This window comes from Dermochelys coriacea, chromosome 1 (genome assembly GCF_009764565.3).
Source record: "Dermochelys coriacea isolate rDerCor1 chromosome 1, rDerCor1.pri.v4, whole genome shotgun sequence".
Classification (NCBI taxonomy): domain Eukaryota; kingdom Metazoa; phylum Chordata; order Testudines; family Dermochelyidae; genus Dermochelys; species Dermochelys coriacea.
The window spans coordinates 42207170-42227465 of NC_050068.2; the positions used below are offsets into that span (position 1 = coordinate 42207170).

Below are 20296 nucleotides of genomic sequence, written 5' to 3' on the forward strand. Positions count from 1 at the left end.
CTTTAGGTCACTAACAGAAGTGACCTTTCTGAAATACTGCATTTTTAACAATATTGGAACAAATCAAGTGTATTGCCAGATTATTCAGCAGCCGAGAAAATAATCAAAAGGCTTGCTATCCTAAGTTATATAAACCAAAACATGTACTCTCCTATCATGGGTAATTACAAAAATTTGTGGATGCTAGCTCTGATGCATATTATATATGAATACAACGAAAGAGTTCCACTAAATGTTGAATAAAGTACATAATAGGAGGAAACACTGTTCACCAAAAACCCATCTCTTTTCCCAAATTAAAATTGTTTTATTTTGCTGTGATCTAAAAAGAGAGGTTAATGAAAACTGATTGCTCTTCCTTAGAACCTGGTATTGCTTTCTTTCGTTAAAAACATCTTTCCAATGATCTGGGCTTTTATTCCTTTTTATGCATAAAGTCAAAAGTGGTTAGGTAACAAGCTCAAAGTTTACTTTCTACCCCCCAAAATTAACTTTGCAATACTGGCATTGTATAGTACCTTATTCGTTGAATGTCACCAATTTCTATACCAATTTCTCTCCATTCATAAGTCAAACTAATCATTAGTGTCCTCCACATCTGCCAAACTCACCTGGGCTCTGACAATTAAGGCGAGTTATTTCCAGGTCAGACATAATCACTAGTAACAGAGGCCCTACAGACCAAATTAGGCCCTCATTTATACATAGTCAACCCCACTGTTTTCAGCCTGCACAGATGCCACTAAGAGCATAAACTGATAAATTGGAGAACTGGTCTGAAATTAACAAGATGAAATTCAATAAAAGACAAGTGCAAAGTACAACACTTAGGAAGGAAAAACCAAATGCATAAATATAAAATGGGGAATAACTGGCAAGGCAGTAGTCCTGCAGAAAGAGAGTGCAGGTTACAATAGATCACAAACTGAATATTAGCCAACAACATGATGCAGTTGTGAAAAAGGCTAAAACCCTGGGGTGTACTATCAGGAGTATCATATGTCAGGCAGGAGGTAACCATCCCACTCTACTTGGCACTGGTGAGGCCTCAGCTGCAGCACTGTGTCCAGTTCTGGGTGCCACACTTTAGGAAAGATGTGGACAAACTGGAGATAGTCCAGAGGAGAGTAACAAAAATAATACAAGGTTTAGAAAATCAACCTATAAGGATAGTTAAAAAAAACTGGGCATGTTTAGTCTTGAGAAAAAAAAAAGACTTGGGGGGGGGGAAACCTAATAACAGTCTTCAAATATGTTAAAGGATGTTATAAAGAAGATGGTGATCAATTGTTCTACATATCCACTGAATGTAGAACAAGTAGTAATCAACTTAATCTGCAGCAAGGGAGATTTAAATTAGATAGTAGGAAAAACTTTCTAACTATAAGAATAGTTAAGTACTGGGCTAGGCTTCCAAGGGAGATTGTAGAATCCCCTAAGCACAGGTTAGAAAAACATCTGTCAGGGTTAGTCTAGGGGCATAGTGGGGCCTGCCTCATAGTAGGAGGCTGGAATAGATGACTTCTTGCAGTCCTTTCCAACTCCACATTTCTATGATTCTATAATCTTAAACAATGGGCTGCAGAGGCGTTAGTGAGGGGAAGGGGCTAAATTCTGGAGAAGGGACTAGAAACCACAACTGCATTAAAGAGGCAAAAAGAAAAGCAACAGGGCAGTCTGCCAAACATCTTCAATGCCTGTAAACCAATGCAAGGAGTATGGGAAACCAAGCAGGATGAACTGGAAGTCATGGTCTTTGAAGAAAATTATGACTTAATTGGCATTGCGGAGTCTTGGTGGGAGCACCAGCATTGAGAGATATAGCTTGTTCTGGAAGGATGGGTATGGGAAAAAAGGAGAAGGTGTTGCACTGTATGTCAAAAATGTATACACTTGCCCCGAGATCTAAGAGGAAGCGAGCAGCAGACCTACTGAGTGTATCTGGGTAAAGATAAAAAAGTAAAACAACAGTGGTGTTATGGTGGGGGTCTATTATAGAGAACCAAATCAAGAAGAGGAAGTGGATGAGGTATTCTTCAACCAGGTAACAAGATTAGATAACACACATGGGCTAGTATTAATGGGGGATATTCCCTGATATCTGTTGGAAGACTAATACAGCAAAACATAATATGTCCTGCAAGTTCTTAGCATGTGTAGGGGACAACTTTCTGATTAAGAAAGTTGAGGAAACTATGGGGTCATCCATTTTGAATCTGGTGTTGACAAACAGGGATGAATTAGTTGCAAATGAAAAGCTGGTTGGGAACTAGGGAGGAAGTGATCATGATCTGATAAGAATTCAAGATCCTAAGGAAAGGAAGACATGAGAATAGCAAACCAGGAAACTGGACTTCGGAAAGGCAGATTTCAACCAACTCAGAAATAGTAGGCAAGGTCCCATGGAAAGACTAATTCGGAAGAAAAGGAGCTGAAAGGGGCTGGGAATTCCTAAAAGATGTAATATTAGAGGCTCAAGATCAAGCTATTCCAATGAAGAGGGAAGATAAGAGTCACAGGAAGCCAACGTGGCTGCACAAGGAGCTTTTTAGCTATCTAAAAACCAAAAGGGACACAAACAGGAAGTGGAAGGAGGGGCATGTCACCAAGGAAGCGAACATGGGAATAGCACAAGCATGTAGGGACAAAATCAGGAAAGCCAAGGCAAAGACTGAGTTACAACTGGCAAGAAATGTTAGAGACAACAAGAAGGGGTTCTACAAATATGTCAGATAAAAAAAGAAATATCAGGGATGATACGGATCTGCTGCTCAATGAAGAAGTATCAGGGGGTGGCCGTGTTAGTCTGTATCCACAAAAACAACGAGTCAAGCGGCAGCTTAAAGACTAACAGATTTATTTGGGCATAAGCTTTTGTGACCCCCACCCGCTGAGCCCCCACACTCACACCCCCATCTTGATGAGCCCCAACCCCCGGGCACCTGGATCATCCCAAAGAGCCCCCCACATCTGGACCCCCACCGCACCAAGCCCCACTCTCCGAGCACCTGGACTCCCCCGCTAAGCCCCCTACATCCCAGACCCCTCATGCCAATCCCCATCCCCCCACACTCAGGCCCCCCCACTGAGCCTGAGATCCCCACAGCGAGGCCCTCCTCCTTTACCTGGACCCCCTGCAGAGTCCCATTGCCCCGGCACCTGGAACCCCCCGAAGAGCCCCTGTGCCTCAAGATCCCCCCTCAGAATTCCCACTGAGCCACCTGCACCCAGATTGCCCTACACAGAACCCTCTTACCCCACATCTGGATCCCCCCACACTTGGATCCTGCCAGGCTGAGCTTGCCTGCTCATACCTGGTGCGCCTGTCATGGAAGAGCAGGGCCCCGGAGTGTTTCTGGGGCAGGCCCAGCCCTTGCACTGTATTGGGGTCATGTGCAGCCTCACTGCTGAGTTTGTGTCTTGGGGCCGGGGATGGGGGTGGGGGCAGGGTGATCTCTCACCTCCATGCAGTCAGTGGCCTGTGCTCCCCACTGCGATGCTGAAGCTTCCACATTTTTTTTTATTGACCAATAAAATTTTCAGAATTTTAAAATATTGTGCACAGAATTTTTATTTTTTTGGTGTAGAATTCCCTCAGGAATAACAACTGGTTAACCAACCGCAAACAAAGATTAACTATTAATGGAATTATGTCAGATTGGAAGGAGATCTCAACTGGAGTTCTACAGGGATCTGTGTGGGGTCCAGCATTACTTAACATTTTATTAATGACCTGGAAGTAGGAATAGAGAGCACACTGATCAAATGAGACAAAGCTAGGGGACGTTGCAAACACTTTGGAGGATAAAGCTAAAATTCAAAGGGAGCTTGATAAACTGGAGAATCAGGCTATAGACAACAAAATGAAATTCATCAAAGACAAGTGTAAGCCCTGGTCTACACTAGGGGGGATCGATCTAAGTTATGCAACTTCAGCTACGTGAATAACATAGCTGAAGTCGACATACTTAGATCGATTTACCGTGGTGTCTCCACCACGGTGAGTTGACTGCTGCCTCTCCCCCATCGACTCTACCTGCACCTCTCATCGCTATGGAGTACAGAAGTCGACGGGAGAGCGCTCGGGGGTCTATTTATTGCGTGTAGATGCAATAAATTGATCCCTGCTGGATCGATCGCTGCCTGCCGATCTGGCAGGTAGTGAAGACATATCCTAAGGTGCTGCACTTAGGGAAGAAAAACCAAATGCAAAAATACAGAATGGGGAATAACTGGCTTGACAGCAGCACTGCTGAGAAAGATCTGGAAGTTTTGGTGGATCACAACATCATCAACAATGCAATGCTGTTGTAAAAAAAGCAAATGCAATTTTGGGTTGTATTAACAGAGCCATAGAATGCAAATTACAGGAGCTGATAGTACCACTCTATTCAGGCTGGTTAGGCCTCAGCTGAAGTACCGTGTCCAATTTTGGTCACCAGTGTATAGAAAGGATGTAGAGAAACTGGAAAGGATCCAGAGATGAGCAACAAAGGTGATCAAAGGGATGGAATGCAATCATGAGCAAAGGCTGAAGGAACTGGCTGTGTTCAGTTTGGAAAAGAGGAGATGGGGGGGACGGGACATGATAGCAGTCTTCAACTACTTGAAAGGCTACCCTAAAAGAGATGGAGAAAAGTTGTTCTCTCTTGCCAGACAGGGCAGGACAAGAGGCAATGGGTTCAAATTACAGCATAGCAGATTTAGATTAAATCTCAGGAAAAACTTCCTAACTGTAAGAACAATAGGACAATGGAAAAAACTGCCTAAGGGAGTTGTGGACACTGCTTCACTGGAGGTTTTCAAAAAGAGGCTGGATAGCCATCGGTCTTGGATGGTTTCTAGACCAGTGATACTCAGGCCTCAGTGGTTCAGGAGCCGAATCAGTGATCATTACCCGAAAGCGCCAAAGTAGTGTGAATTCATTGTTTCATTTACTATTTTTAGATACATATTACTCTCACAGCAAAATGACTGACCAAGTATTCTACACTTGATTAATAATTAAACTGCACAGAGTTTTAATATCAGTTGCTGCAAAGAACTGCAGGCGTCACATTAAAGAGCCACTTGCGGCTCCTGAGCCTCAGTCAGAGTATCAATGGTCTAGATACAACAACACATCCTGCATCTTGGCAGGGGGTTAAACTACATGACCCTGGCACTCTTCTAACCCTGTGGTTCTATGATTCTATGATCTAGTTCAGCCTGCAGAATCTCTATTAGATGTTAGATGTATGTGAGATGGACGGGATCCAGCTGAACCAACGGCTCTTAGCTAAACAGCTTTCAACAATAGTTCAGCTGCATCTACTGCTGAAATCTTGTCAGCACTGAGTAATTTTTATAGTGCACACAAGTTTTCAGAGCCGAGGGTGAGTTTATGGAGCTGGGAGTGAAGGAGAAATAAAAACAAACATACATCTACTTGAGAACTGAGAAAGTTTGCTATAAAGAGCAAACAATTAATATGGAACTATTTTTACAAAAAGTCACTATTTAGGGTGGAATCATAAGTTAAGAGCAATTCATAATTGAATGTTGAAAAGCAGTGTTTAAAGCCAGGCTTTGAGAAGAACAGTGTCGTTCTATTTTCTTTTAGATGCAACAGGAGTGTTTGTGCTGATCTACATACAGTGCAACCCACATGAAGTCAATGGGCTTGCACTAGATGAAGAAAAGTGCAGAATTTAGTCAGTCACTGTTGTTTTTTCATAACTATATGATTGCTGCTTCAAAGTTGTCTCCTCTCAACATGGGCAGATAATTTCCATTAGCATTAACAGAAGTTTCATGCATATGTCAGGAAGAGAATAAACCCAAAATGTATAATTGAGTTATTCAATTTTATTCCCCTACTCAGGAGCAGAAAAGTTATTTATCCTACAGTAACTGTGATTCTTCAAGATGTTACTAAAGCTCTTCTGACAGCCATATAAACGTCGAGTTAAAGACTACTGGAAATACACAATAGTCTTTTAATTATTATTAGCACTGATGGGAAAGCAAAAAGTATGTTATTTGGTTTGTGCGACATGTAATACTCTCTATAGCTCAAAGGAGAGGTTACTTACCTTTCTGTAACCTGAATTCTTCATGTTGTGTGGCCCCTTTCTGTATTCTACTGTGGGCATGCATGTGTTCCACACAGGCGAGACTTTCTGAAGACCACGCCTGTGCAGTTCCATGCTGTAGAGTGAGAGAATAAGGCAGTGTGAAAGCACTGCCTCTCCAATTTTCTCTCTACTGCAACAGGCCAGATCTGCAGCAGAAGAAGAGAAGGGTGGGTAGTGGAATATATATAGGACCACACATCTCCAAGAACTCAAGTGACAGAAAGATAAGTAACCTCTTTCTTCAAGCACTGGCCCCATCTGTATTCCACTGTGGGTGACTGACAAGCAGTCTTCCTTATGGACGAGGGTGTGAGGACCTCAAGGAAGTCAGTGAATGGAAGACTGCTGAGCTCACTGCCGCATCAGCTGCTGAGGTCTGCACTACAATGTAATATTTTGCAAAGCTATGAAATGAACTCCAAGTTGTAACTTTACAAATCACAGTTAGGGGAACTTCGCTGAGGAAAACCACTGACACCGCCTGCATTCTAGTGGAATGAGTCCTGATACGCTAGGGAGGAGAGGTGCCAGCCATTTCGTAACACAGCAGGATCCAGCCAGAGGTATGTTTGGATAGTTTCTGCACCAAAATAGCTTCTCCCTTCATGTGTTCAGTAAAAGGATATAATTAGCTTGGGAAACCTTCAAAAGAATTTTTTTCTGCCTGGATAGAACGCTAACACTCTTCATACTTCCAGAGTATTAAATCTCCTGTCTTGTGAGTTTTGGTGAGAAGACAGGTAGATAGTCAATCTAGTTTAAATGGAATTCTGAGATCACGTTGGTTGTACATATAGGGTAAAGTCATAGGGAAGCCTTCTTATGAAAGACACTGGGTCAGCCAGGAGGGCTCTGTGAGGATAAGGCCTTTGTCTGCAGCCATACTGTAAGGCCTAAAGCCTAAGGCCTTCGTCTACAGTCAGATTAAAAGAGCAGCCAAGCAGCAGCTATTAGCTCAGAAGCAGGAAGCCACATCCTCACATTCCATCTAAATTACATTAAAAAGGGCTCACATATTAGGTGCCCCCATAGGTAGAACATTTGCTGTCTTATCAAATTGTGTGGTTCCCATTCATGGTCCCTTGATAGGAATCTGCTAAGGCTGTCCACAAGTTTGTTGCATTGCTCCAGGAGGTGCATTGCTGACAGAGGAACCAATTCCATAGGTTGACGGCTATTGCCCATAATGGAGTGGATTTCGCATCACTTGGTCTGTTGATATAGATTACTGTTGACTTGTTCAATCGTACTTGTGCATGTCTCACTGCTGTGCATGGGAGGAAGCATTTGCAAGCCCTGCGGACTGCTTGCAGTTACAGCAGATTTATATGCATTATGAACTCTTGAGTTGTCCAAGTGTCTTCTGCCATTTGTTTGCCAGATGGGTGTCCCAGCCTAGAGAGGAAGCATCCGGAATTTATACTTTTTCTAGTGGTGGTGGTGGAGTGAAAGGAATACCTGTGCATACCTGGTGGCTGTTTGCCCATCAGTTTACTGAGTCCTGTATTCTCTGAGTGATGGCTCTTTTTCGATGCAGTCTCTGCTTGGGATGTACAGTGTTTTGAGCTAAGTTTTGAGTTAAGGCACAAAGTCGGAGCCTTGCAAAATGTTTTAAATAAGTACAGGCTGCCATTGGCTTAAGAGTGAGACAAGTTTGAACCCAGGTCTATTGACTGGCTTGAAGCTCCGTGACCATTGCTGTCGTTGTCAAAAATCTGTCCTCTGGCAGGAAAGCTCTGGCTGTGGTGGAGTTCAGTGTTGCTCCAATGAATTCTTCTGTCTATGTGAGGACTAATAACAATTTCTCTTTGTCTACAGAGATGCCCAGAGACTGATTCAGCTAGAATAGGAGCTCTTATTGCAGAATGGACCTCTTAGTGAGATCTCCCAGTCAGTAACCATTTGTCAAGGGGCAGAAATATTGAAAGTCCCTTGAGGCGAAGGTGGGCTGCCACTGACATCATTTCTGTAAACACCCTTGGGGCTGTAACCAGACTGAAGGGAAGTAGCTTGTACTGTTAATGATAGGAACCTATGGTAAACCTGAGAACTTTCCTGTGTGAAAGTGAGGTACATGAAAACAAGTATCCTTCACGTTGTGAATTATGAACTAGTGTCCTTTGCTTAACGATAGAATTACTGCTGCCAACTTACCATTCTAAATCATGTTGCTGGGACATAGATACTGAGTTGCTGTAGGTTTATGTTTTTTTCTTTGAATCATGAAGTATTTGTAACAGAATCCTCCTCCATGGTAAAGGGGAGAACGCAGGTTCTGTGGCTCCCAGTTGAAGAAGGGAGCCTATCTCCTTGTGAGAGTGATCCCTGAAGAGAGATTGAGACAGCGGATGAGGAAGGGAAAGGGAGAGAAATTCTACTATATATCCTGTTTGGATAATATCAAGAAGCCACCTGTTGGATGTAATGCTCTGCCTGTTGTCAAAGAAGTGGGTTAAATGGCCCCCAAAATCAGAAAAAGTTAGACAAATTAGGCTACAGAAATGGTTTGCAGCTCCTTAGGTTCCAGTTGGAAGGAGGAGGCAGAAGGAGTTGTTGTCTAAGCCTCTGTAGTTGTGTGCACTTCCTTGCGGGCTCATAAGACCTATGATGGAAGAATGGTTCAGTAGTTGATCTTTGTCTGGTGCATAAATCCGGAGGGAGCAGAGAATTGCCCTGGATACCTTTAACAAACACAGGGACTCGTTTATCCTTTCACTAAAAGTCTAAGTTTCCTCTGAAGGGCAGATCCTCTATTGTGACTTGGCTCTTCTTTGGGAACCCAGATGAGTAAGCCACTCTTCTCACAACCACAGCAGTAGCTACTGACGAAGCAGTCATGGCAGCCGCATTGAAGGCAGTTTGCAGTGATGACTTCACAATCAGATTTCCCTCTTAGATGAGTGCTTCAAACTGTCCTCTAAGCTATGGATGTGTTATTCCTTGACTTTAGCAAAGCTGTTGATACCGTCTCCCACAGTATTCTTGCCAGCAAGTAAAAGTAGTATAGGCTGGATGAATGGACTATAAGGTGGATAGATCATCAGGCTCAACAGGTAGTGATCAATGGCTCCATGTCTAGTTGGCAGCCAGTATCAAGCGGAAAGCCCAAAGATCGGTCCTGGGGCTGGTTTTATTCAATATCTTCATTAATGATCAGGAGGATGGCGTGGATTGCACCCTCAGCAAGTTTGCAGATGACACTAAACTGGGAGCAGTGGTAGATATGATGGAAGTTAGGGTAGGATACAGAGGGACCTAGACAAATTAGAGGATTGGGCCAAAAGAAATCTGATGAGCTTCAACAAGGATAAGTGCAGAGTTCTGCACTTAGGATGGAAGAATCCCATGCACTGCTACAGACTAGGGACCGAGTGGCTAGGCAGCAGTTCTGCAGAAAAGGACCTAGGGGTTACAGTGGACAAGAAGCTGGATATGAGTCAACAGTGTGCCCTTGTTGCCAAAAAGGCTAACAGCATTTTGGGCTGTATAAATAGGAGCACTGCCAGCAGATCAAGGGACATGATCATTCCCCTCTATTCGGCATTGGTGAGGCCTCATCTGGAGTACTGTGTCCAGTTTTGGGCCCCACACTACAAGAAGGATGTGGAAACATTGGAAAGAGTCCAGCAGAGGGCAACAAAAATGATTAGGGGCTGGAGCACATGACTTATGAGGAGTGGCTGAAGGAATTGGGATTATTTAGTCTGCAGAAGAGACGAATGAGGGGGGATTTGACAGCTGCTTTTAACTACCTGAAAGGGGGTTCCAAAGAAGATGGATTTAGACTGTTCTCAGTGATAGCAGATGACAGAACAAGGAGTAATGGTTTCAAGTTGCAGTGGGGGAGGTTTAGGTTGGACATTAGGAAAAACTTTTTCATTAGGAGCGTGGTGAAGCACTGAATGGGTTACCTAGAGAGGTGGTGGAATCTCCTTCCTTAGAGGTTTTTAAGGTCAGGCATGACAAAGCCCTGGCTGGAATGATTTAGTTGGGGATAGGTCCTGCTTTGAGCAAGGGATTGGACTAGATGACCTCCTGAGGTCCCTTCCAACGCTGATGTTCTATGATTCTCACATGGAATCTTATCTGAAAACTCTGTGACTATCTTGTAGTTCACCAGGTGGTACTTGGCAAAAAGCACCTGACAGTTTGTTATTGTGAATTGCAGGCTGGTAGCTGAAAAGATCTTTCTGCTAACAGTACAGTCCCTTAGCTTCCTTATCAAGTGGAAAAGATCATACCTGATGTTGCCTGTTTCTCTCTGATGCTGCTTGGGCAAGCAGTGAATTTGGTGCTGGATGACTAAATAAAAATTCTGTCCGTTTGGCTGGGAAAAACACACCTTCTCCATACTTTTAAGGGTGGGAATACACATGGCAGGTGTGTGCCACGCCACCTTTGCTGGTTCGATGATCACGTCGTTAATTGATAGTAAAATTGCACAGAGTCCGATGCTCTGAAGGATAGAGTTAGTGGGATGCCTCCTGCACTTCCACCGTATCAGGTAGCAAGAGCTATGCGACAAAAGTTACTAACTGTTCTTGTAGTATAGTTTCTTGATAAGTGTAATGTAGACGTTAAATGTGTTAAAAGTCCTAGCCCAGACGCCCTCAAATTCTGAATATAAGAAACTAGACAGCATATTGACGGTATAACTCAATTATTAGTGCTTTTGTACTGGCACAGACAGTGAGATCAAGTAATACAACAAATCTTGTACTAAAATGGTAATGCTATGCTGCACTACAAGATGTTGCTTAATGTTACAGGCACCATCCTGTGGATAACGTCTGAAGGTGGAGATTAAAGATTACAACGCAATTTTCAAAGCAAGAAAGGAATTTACCTGGTGACCTCTCCAACATCCCTTTCTTAGGGATTTGCAGGGGGATAGGGGTTCTAAAGTTCAAGACTATGTGAACAATTATTAAATGCCTCCATGTGCCTAATCATTCTATATTAAGATTATTTGAACAATAAAGTTTGAGTATTAAAGACAATATACAACCAAATTCTATTCTCTAGGAATATTCTGTCTCTGACTCTGTAGCTGAGGAGGGGGCCATGGGAGTGGAATTAGCTGCTGCCTAAGGAGCAGGAAGGGTTTGTAGGGAAAGGATGCACACCCTTTAGGGGAACTGGAGCCCCATTCTTTATGGTGAAGGGTTGTTTGGTTCCTGCACAGCACCAAGCAATGAAAGAACACAACTGCATTATGGGAGGGGTGAACAGCTACTCAGGCTGGGCTCCTGGGTTCAGGATTTGATAGGATAGCGTATAAGAATGACGTGCATAACTAAACAATTGATTCACTTTTTTGGGGGGGGGGTTTAAAATGTGATTTAAATTCCAAGGATAAACTGTTTTGCATACTCAGAATATAATTTTCACATAATTAAAACACACACATTCACATTCAGAAAAAGGATTAATAATCTCGTATTCGCTGAATGCTAACAACATACAGCAGGTTTTACATAATTTGCTTCATTTGCCAAATTGGCTGTTGGACTGTTAAAGTGGACCAAAACTGCTGTTTTTCCACAGTCCCAAAATCATAGAAACAAACTAATTCCACTAAGCTCTTTGTCATTCTGAAATACATTACTAATAGAGTACTGACTCCATATTCTCATCACAGAAGCAAGGAGATTATACTTAAATGCAGGCACACACAGGCACAGTAGCTTGACAGAAGTTTTGAAACTGAAAAATTTCAACTCCAGTAGTGACACACCTGGATATTTATTCCAAAAACCGCAGTAAGCAGCCTCTGTTTTGAATTATATTGATAGGAAATGTGGAGATTAAGGTTCTGCTGAAAGGGGATGACAGTTTAGTCAGCCTGCTAGAGTCACAAGGTCTAAGTGTTTCCAAACTTTCCTTTTCTTTTAAAGCATGAATGAGAATGAAATGTTAAACTCACAGTGTTTGGTACATATGGTAATCCATAAAATTTCTCCTGGGTTTCCTTTAAAATTTCTGTGGTTGACCTCTTTAGAGGATGTTCCCCATGGTAGAGTTGGTCCAAGATAGCATAAAAGACCTAGACAGATAAAACATATATTCAGCTTTGGCTCACAGTCTTGGCATTTGACATGTGGTTAACCAACAAAGACAGAGGCAATAGAATAAACCATGAGAACTTAAAATATGTACATTTCCTGGCTCTTCTATTTTTGATATAAAATAAAAGGATAAGGGGACTGATCCTTGTGCTGAGTGCCCTCAACTCCAACTGAAAAACAGATCTTGAGGACTCAGTATCTTGCAAGATTAGTTCCTTGACATGTGAAATGACACTGACAACCTCCGTAAGCTTATATATTTGTCTACCTTAAACAAAATTGAAACCCATGCCTAATGTCCCACAGAAGTCCACCTTTTGGGGAAAAAAAAGTTTTAAAATAGTCTCTTATTAATGAGACTGTTTCAAAATACCTTCCTTGGGTTCTGAGAAAGACATAGCACAGCCCAACATGATGCTACTAGGATGCACATGCTGTGTATGCGGCCATAAAGAGTAGAAGATCACAACTGCTGTGAAGAATTAAGCAGTGGACACCAAAAGTGTCTTGAGACAGATGGCAGAAGGAGCCACTGGTGGCACCTCTCAAGTTCCCTCTAGAACTGGGCTACTATCGTGCTCTGGGGAAGATGTTCAGTTTGTCAGGGTTCAAGGCATAATAAGAGGTAAGGGAATTAGGAAAGAAGTGCTACTGAAAGAGATAGACATTTTACAGGTACTTGGAGCAGCGTATGTGGGACTTTTATAGGACTCAGGAATTGTATGAGAGGTGCTGAGGGTTTTTCAGGGTTGGAAGTCACAGAGTGAGAAATGGAAGAGCAGCAAGTTGATTTGTGAGACTAAATGTTTTGTGGGGCAGACAAAATGAGAGACAATTGTCCAATTCACAATATTCTGCAACAATTTGATGGAGACAGACATTAGGCCTAAACCAGGAGTCAGATTGCAGAAGGATGATCAACTGTTAGGTGGAGCAGCAGCTACACTAAGCACTGTAAGGACCCATACAGGATTTCTTGCCTGTGGAAAAGTCCCACTGAAATAAATATCTTTGGGTTTAGGAAGAAATAGTTAACTCCAGCCCCTCCCCAACATCTGAGTGGAGCACCTGGATGTTTCAGAGGAAACCATTGTGCTCCTGCTGGAAGGAGATGAATCTGTGATTCTTGCTGTCAGGAGGTAACATTAATGCCTTATCCTTTATCAATACTCATGTAATGCCATACTACTATATTAACTCTTTTACTGCTTTGGGAGCTCTGAGACAATTCAGGAGCTTGACTGTGTACTAGCTCTGTGCTATCATGCAAATCCAAACAAACAGAAATGGTTTTTTACTGAAATATAACGAGATTAAAGTTTCTAACAGACATTTGTCACAGCGCTATTAAAGCTCCCCCTGCTGAACATTCACCAGGCTGCCACGTTTCAGTCTCACATGCCAGACACGTGATTCTAAGCTTCCCTTTGTCTGGGTAGCCTCTGGCACGGTTTCTTTGGTCTCTCTGGAATACATCCCAGTGGGCTAGGGTGACCAGCTAGCAAGTCACATGGGATGGGTGGTAATAGGCACCTATATAAGACAAAGTCCCCAATATCGGGACTGTCCCTATAAAATAGGGACATCTGGTCACCCTATGCTGGGCACAGAGTCTGTTACGCCTTCACAGAAGTGGGAACTCAGGGTTCAGCTGCCTTAGATTCTCAGAACCACCACCACCCCCTGCCAAGATACACCAGTTGCTTAAGCATATCCTTTCTCATAATTTCAGCCTTATGTGCACTCTGGTGTACAGTTTAGCTGAAACATGTAACACATTGACATTGCAAAAGGGATTCTAAAACACTTATCCTTTACATTAAACAACTTAGATATACTGATCCACACAAACCAACAGAATTCCAATTTATCATTCCCTTCCTTAATTTCCTCACCACTCAAGTGTTCTTTGTTTGGAATTTAGAATCACAGAATTGTAGGATTGGAGGGAATCTTGAGAGGTCATCTAGTCTAGTCCCCTGCACTCATGGAAGGACTAAGTATAATCTAGACCATTCCTGACAGGTGTTTGTCTAACCTACTCTTAAAAAATCTCCAATGATGGAGATTCCACAACATTCCCAAGCAATTTATTCCAATGCTTAATGACCCTGAGAGTTAGGAAGTTTTTCCTAATGTCCAACCTAAACTGCCCTTGCTGCAATTTAAGCCCATTGCTTCTTGTCCGATCCTCAGAGGTTAAGGAGAGCAATTTTTCTCCCTCCTCCTTGTAACAACCTTTTATGTTCTTGAAAACTATTATCATATCCCCTCTCAATCTTCTCTTCTCCAGACTAAACAAACCCAACTTTTTCAATCTTCCCTCAAAGGTCATGTTTTCTAGACCTTGAATCTTTTTTGTTGCTCTTCTCTGGACTTTCTCCAATTTGTCCACATCTTACCTAAAATGTGGCGCCCAGAGATGGACACAATTCTCCAGTTGATGCCTAATCATCAGAGAGTAGAGTAGAATTATTTCTTGTGTCTTGCTTACAACATTCCTGCTAATATATCCCAGAATTATGTTCGCTTTTTTGGCAACTCCGTTACACTGTTGATTCATATTTAGGTTGTGATTCACTATGACCTTCAGATCCCTTTCTGGGAGTACTCCTTCCTAGGAAGACATTTCCTGTTTTGTATGAGTGCTACTGATTGTTCCTCCTTAAGTGGAGTACTTAGCCTTTGTCCTTACTGAATTTCATCCTATTCACTTCAGACCATTTCTCCAGTTTGTCCAGATCATTTTGAATTTTAATTCTATCCTCCAAAATACTTGCAACCTCTCCCAGTTTGGTATCATCTGCAAACTTTGTAAGTGTACTCTCTATGCTATTATCTAGATCGTTGATGAAGATATCGAACAGAACCAGACCCAGAACAGATACCTGTGGGACCCTACTTCATATGACCCTCCATTTGACTGTGAATCACTGGTAACTACTCTTTGGGAATGTTTTTCCAACCAGTTGTGCACCCCCGCCCCCATAGTAGCTCCATCTAGGTTGTATTTCCTTAGTTTGTTTATGAGAAGATCATTCAAGATGGTATCAAAAGCCTTACTAAAATCAAGATATACCACATCTACCACTTCCCCCTTATCCACAAGGCTTGTTACCCTGTCAAAGAAAGCTATTAGGTTGATTTGACATGATTTGTTCTTGACAAATCCATGCTGACTGTTACTTATCACATTATCTTCTAGTCGTCTGCAAACTGGTTGCTTAATTACTTCCTCCATTATCTTTCTGGGTACTGAAATTTAGCCATTTAGTCAGAGTACTTCAGCGGATCCAGGATCGCACCTTCCTGCACAGGGCTTCTCCTCCAAATCATAGAGTCTCTCACACACAGCTAGCTTCCTTCTCTCTCCCCCCACCCCACAATGACAGGTGAGAGACCCTTTCTTTTATAACCTCTGGGCCCTTCTACTCCCTTCTTTTAAAAAAAATAAATCTGTACATGAAATAGGGAACTTGGGAGATGGTACTGTGAAAAAGCTGAGCAAGTCATTTACATCAGCAGTTCTCAACCAGGGTCCTGCACCTCCTGGTGGGCCGCAAGCAGGTTTTAGGGGGTCCACTAAGCAGGGCTATGGGACCCAGGGCAGAGAGCCCAAGCCTGAGCCTGAGCCCTGCCATGCGGGGCTGAAGCCAAAGCCTGAGCAAATTAGCTTGCTACCCCCTAATGCTGGCCCTGGGTTTTCTATGCAGAAAACAGTTGTTGTGGCAGGTGGGTTGTAGAGTTTTTATAAGATGCTACGGGGGGGCCTCAGAAGACAAAAGTTGAGATGATCTGACTAAAATGGAATTGTGTCTTATGTAGCATGCTCAATTATTTCTTTGAAAGTCTTATGATTGGGTAAAAAAAATCCAAACCCACTGACATTATTCATTATAATAGATTTGGTTTAGACTATCTAAGTCTTTAAAACTAAATGTAAAGATTTCCTAAGGATTATGTTACTTCTGATTGAATTACTCTCTTCGAAACATATAGCAGCTTAATAAACCTTTCAACTAGATTTCCAAAATGATAAACTCTGGTAAGACATTCAAAAGCTGCTTTTCCACAGCACAAGTGTATGCTCTTGTGGTTAGAGCAGAGAACTGGGTGTCAGGACTTCTGGGATCTATTCGTGGACCCTCTGCTGAAGACCGATGAGGTGGGTTGCTTAGAGAACAATGCAGAAATAGAGAGCTGGAGAAATAAGCCACTGAAGCGAGTTACAAGCTTCCCCCTTCCCTGGCACATGTAGAGCATTAGAAGGAAGTTCTGACCCAGGCCACCAGGAGCGCACAGCGAAAATAAATCCACCCTGGAAAATAAATTCACCCACTGATGACTTTACATACACAGGTATTTTCAAGTACGAGCCATAGTTATGTGTGTCTGCCATAGCAATGGGAATGAAAGATATTTCACATTGCATGTGATTTGGAGATTGTTGCTGAAGACCCTATTTTTAAGCATTTAGATACCGGCAGATTTTTACTATCAGTGTTTATCTAGTCTAGACTTTAAAAGAGGAAGCAGTGTATTACAGTAATTATTATAAATTACTACATTAATTAGCTTAAACGGTGCAGTTAAAATGCTATTAATAAATTTGGTTCCAATTCTTTCTAGCTCCCTGCCTGCTTGTTAAGAGTCATTATGTAATGAGCTATCTCTGCCAATGAGCTATACTTGTGTTTTGAACTCTCAGAACTGGAGACTCATACAAAACCAACCTTCCACACTAACTTCCATGTGGCTGGACTTTACAAAAACAAGACAAGCCATTTACAAGGCACACTTTACTTCTCTACAGAGGAAAAAGGACAGTAAAATATCTAAACTCTGACACAGATTCATAGATACTAAGGTCAGAAGGGACCATTCTGATCATCTAGTCTGACCTCCTGCACAGTGCAGGCCACAGAATGTCACCCACCCACTCCTATGAAAAACCTCACCCATGTCTGAGCTATTGAAGTCCTTAAATCATGGTTTAAAGACTTCAAGGAGCAGAGAAGCCACAGAGGAAGGCGAAAAACCTCCAGGGCCTCTCCAATCTGCCCTGGAGGAAAATTCCTTCCCGACCCCAAATATGGCAATCAGCTAAACCCTGAGCATATGGGCAAGATTCACCAGCCAGATACTACAGAAAATTCTTTCCTGGGTAACTCAGATCCCATCCATCTAATATCACATCTCAGGGGATTTGGCCTATTTACCCTGAATATTTAAAGATGCCATGGGGGGCTACAACAGTGTACCCTTAACTCCCCTAACAATATTGTTAATCTATCCAACCACACACTTAGCCCGGCAGAAAAGTCTGTCCTATCCTGGGGAGTCTCTTTTTGCCCCACCACCCCCATGCACATGAAACAGTTCTGCGGTGATCTGGAAGCCTACTTTTGCTGTCTCTGACTCAAGAAATATTTTCAACACACCACCGAACAACACATTGACCCACAGGAACTTCCTACCAACACTACAAGAAGAAGAATTCTGCGTGGACTCCTCCTGACGGTTGAAATGACAGACTGGACTTCTACATAAAGTGCTTCCGCAAACGTGCACAGGCTGAAATTGTGAACAAACAGCATCACTTGCCCCATAACCTCAGCCGTACAGAATGCAACGTCATCCACAGCTTCAGAAACAACTCTGACATTATAATCAAAGGTTTCAGAGTAGCAGCCGTGTTAGTCTGTATTCGCAAAAAGAAAAGGAGTACTTGTGGCAGCTTCGCGACTAACAAATTTATTGGAGCATAAGCTTTCATGAGCTACAGCTCACTTCATCGGCGGCACAGGTGCCACAAGTATTCCTTTTCTTATTATAATCAAAGGGGCTGACAAAAGAGGTGCTGTAGTCATCATGAACAGGAGGCTGCCAGGCAACTCTCCAACACGACATTCTACAGGCCAGTATCCTCCAATCCCACTGACTAGTACCAAAAGAAACTATACCATCTGCTTAAGAAACTCCCTGCTACAGCACGGGAACAAATCTACAAAGACACACCCCTAGAGCCCCAACTAAGAGTATTCTATCTGCTATCCAAGATCCATAAACCTGGAAATCCTGGATGCCCCATCGTCTCAGGCACTGGCACTCTTACAGCAGGATTATCTGGCTATTTGGACTCTCTCCTCAGACCCTACACTACCAGCACTCCTAGCCATCTTTGAGACACCACCAACTTCCTGAGGAAACTACAATGCATTGGTGACCTTCCTGAAAACACCATCCTGGCCATCATGGATGTAGAAGCTCTTTGCACGAGTATTCCACATAAAGGATGGACTACATGCTGTCAGGAATAGTATCCCTCATAAGGCCACAGCACACCTGGTGCCTAAGCTTTGTAACTTTGTCCTTATCCACAACCATTTCAGATTTGGAGACAACTTATACCTTCAAGTCAGCGGCACTGCTATGGCACCCGCATGGCCCCATGGTATGCCAACATTTTTATGGCTGACTTAGAACAATGCTTCCTCAGCTCTTGTCCCTTAGCGCCCCTCCTCTACGTGTGCTACATTGATGACATCTTGGGAAGGTGGCCCTTGAAGAATTCCACCTGGATTTCAACAATTTCCACTCCACCATCAACCTCTGCCTGGACCAGTCCACACAAGAGATCCACTTCCTGGTCACTACAGTGCAAATAAGTGATGGTCACATAAACATCACCCTATACCAGAAACCTACTGACCACTATTCTTACCTACATGCATCCAGCTTCCATCCAAGACACATAACACGATCCATTGTCTACAGCCAAGTCCTAAGATACAATCGTATTTGCTCCAATCCCTCAGACAGAGACAAAACCTATAAGATCTTTATGAAGAATTCTTAAAACTACAATACCCACCTGGGGAAGTGAGGAAACAGATTGACAGAGTGAGATAGGTACCCAGAAGTCACCTACTACAGGACAGGCCCAACAAGGAAAATAACAGAACACCACTGGCCATCACATACAGCCCCCAGCTAAAACCTCTCCAGCACATCATCAACGATCTACAGTCTATCCTGGAAAACGATCCACAGACCTTGGGAGGCAGGCCAATCCTCACTTACAGACAGCCCCCTAACCTGAAGCAAATAGTCTGCAGAAGAGAAGAATGAGGGGGGATTTGATAGCTGCTTTCAACTACCTGAAAGGGGGTTTCAAAGAGGATGGCTCTAGACTGTTCTCAATGGTAGCAGATGACAGAACGAGGAGTAATGGTCTCAAGTTGCAATGGGGGAGGTTTAGATTGGATATTAGGAAAAACTTTTTCACTAAGAGGGTGGTGAAACACTGGAATGCGTTACCTAGGGAGGTGGTAGAATCTCCTTCCTTAGAGGTTTTTAAGGTCAGGCTTGACAAAGCCCTGGCTGGGATGATTTAACTGGGACTTGGTCCTGCTTTGAGCAGGGGGTTGGACTAGATGACCTTCTGGGGTCCCTTCCAACCCTGATATTCTATGATTCTATGAAATACTCACCAGCAACTACACACACCACACCACAGAAACACTAACCCAGGAACCAATCCCTGTAACAAACCCCGTTGCCTACTCTGTCCCCATATCTACTCTAGCGACAGCACCATAGGACCCAACCATATCAGCCACACCATCAGGGGCTCATTCACCAGCACATCTACTAATGTGATAGATGCCATCATGTGCCAGCAATGCCCCTCTGCCAAGTACATAGGCCAAACAGAACACTTCAATCTCCTTGGACATTCAATACAGGTTTAAAAGTAGTCATCCTACAACAAAAAAAACTTCAAAAACAGATTTCAAAGAGAAACTGCAGAGTTACAATTGATTTGCAAACTTAACACCATCAGTTAGGGCTTGAATAGGGACTGGGAGTGGCTGGCTTACTACAAAAGCAATTTTCCCTCTCTTGGTATTGACACCTCCTCATCAATTATTGGGAGTGGACCACATCCACCCTGACTGAATTGGCCTTTTCAACACTGGTTCTCCACTTGTAAAGTAATTCCCTTCTCTTCATGTGCCAGTATATTTATGCTTGTATCTGTAATTTTCACGCCATGCATCCGAAGAAGTGGTTTTTTACCCACAAAAGCTTATGCCCTAAGGTGCCATC

General features: G+C 43.0%; 1 protein-coding gene across 3 annotated transcripts in view; it reads right to left on the reverse strand.

Moving 5' to 3' along the window:
- The window catches only part of LOC119846367 (mitochondrial intermediate peptidase), a 126375-nt gene that overhangs the window by 37089 nt on the left and 68990 nt on the right, over nt 1-20296 (reverse strand). Inside the window, exons 16-18 of one of the 3 annotated variants that reach the window (XM_043504305.1) lie at nt 12043-12162; nt 6075-6189; nt 2796-2806 (exon numbers count right to left, since the gene is read on the reverse strand). In XM_043504305.1, the coding sequence (XP_043360240.1) occupies nt 2802-2806; nt 6075-6189; nt 12043-12162 (240 nt within the window). In that variant the 3' untranslated portion in view covers nt 2796-2801. Of the gene's footprint in view, nt 1-2795; nt 2807-6074; nt 6190-12042; nt 12163-20296 lie in introns of those variants that run through there. The other 2 variants (XR_006277625.1, XM_038379943.2) reach the window with 2 other exon arrangements.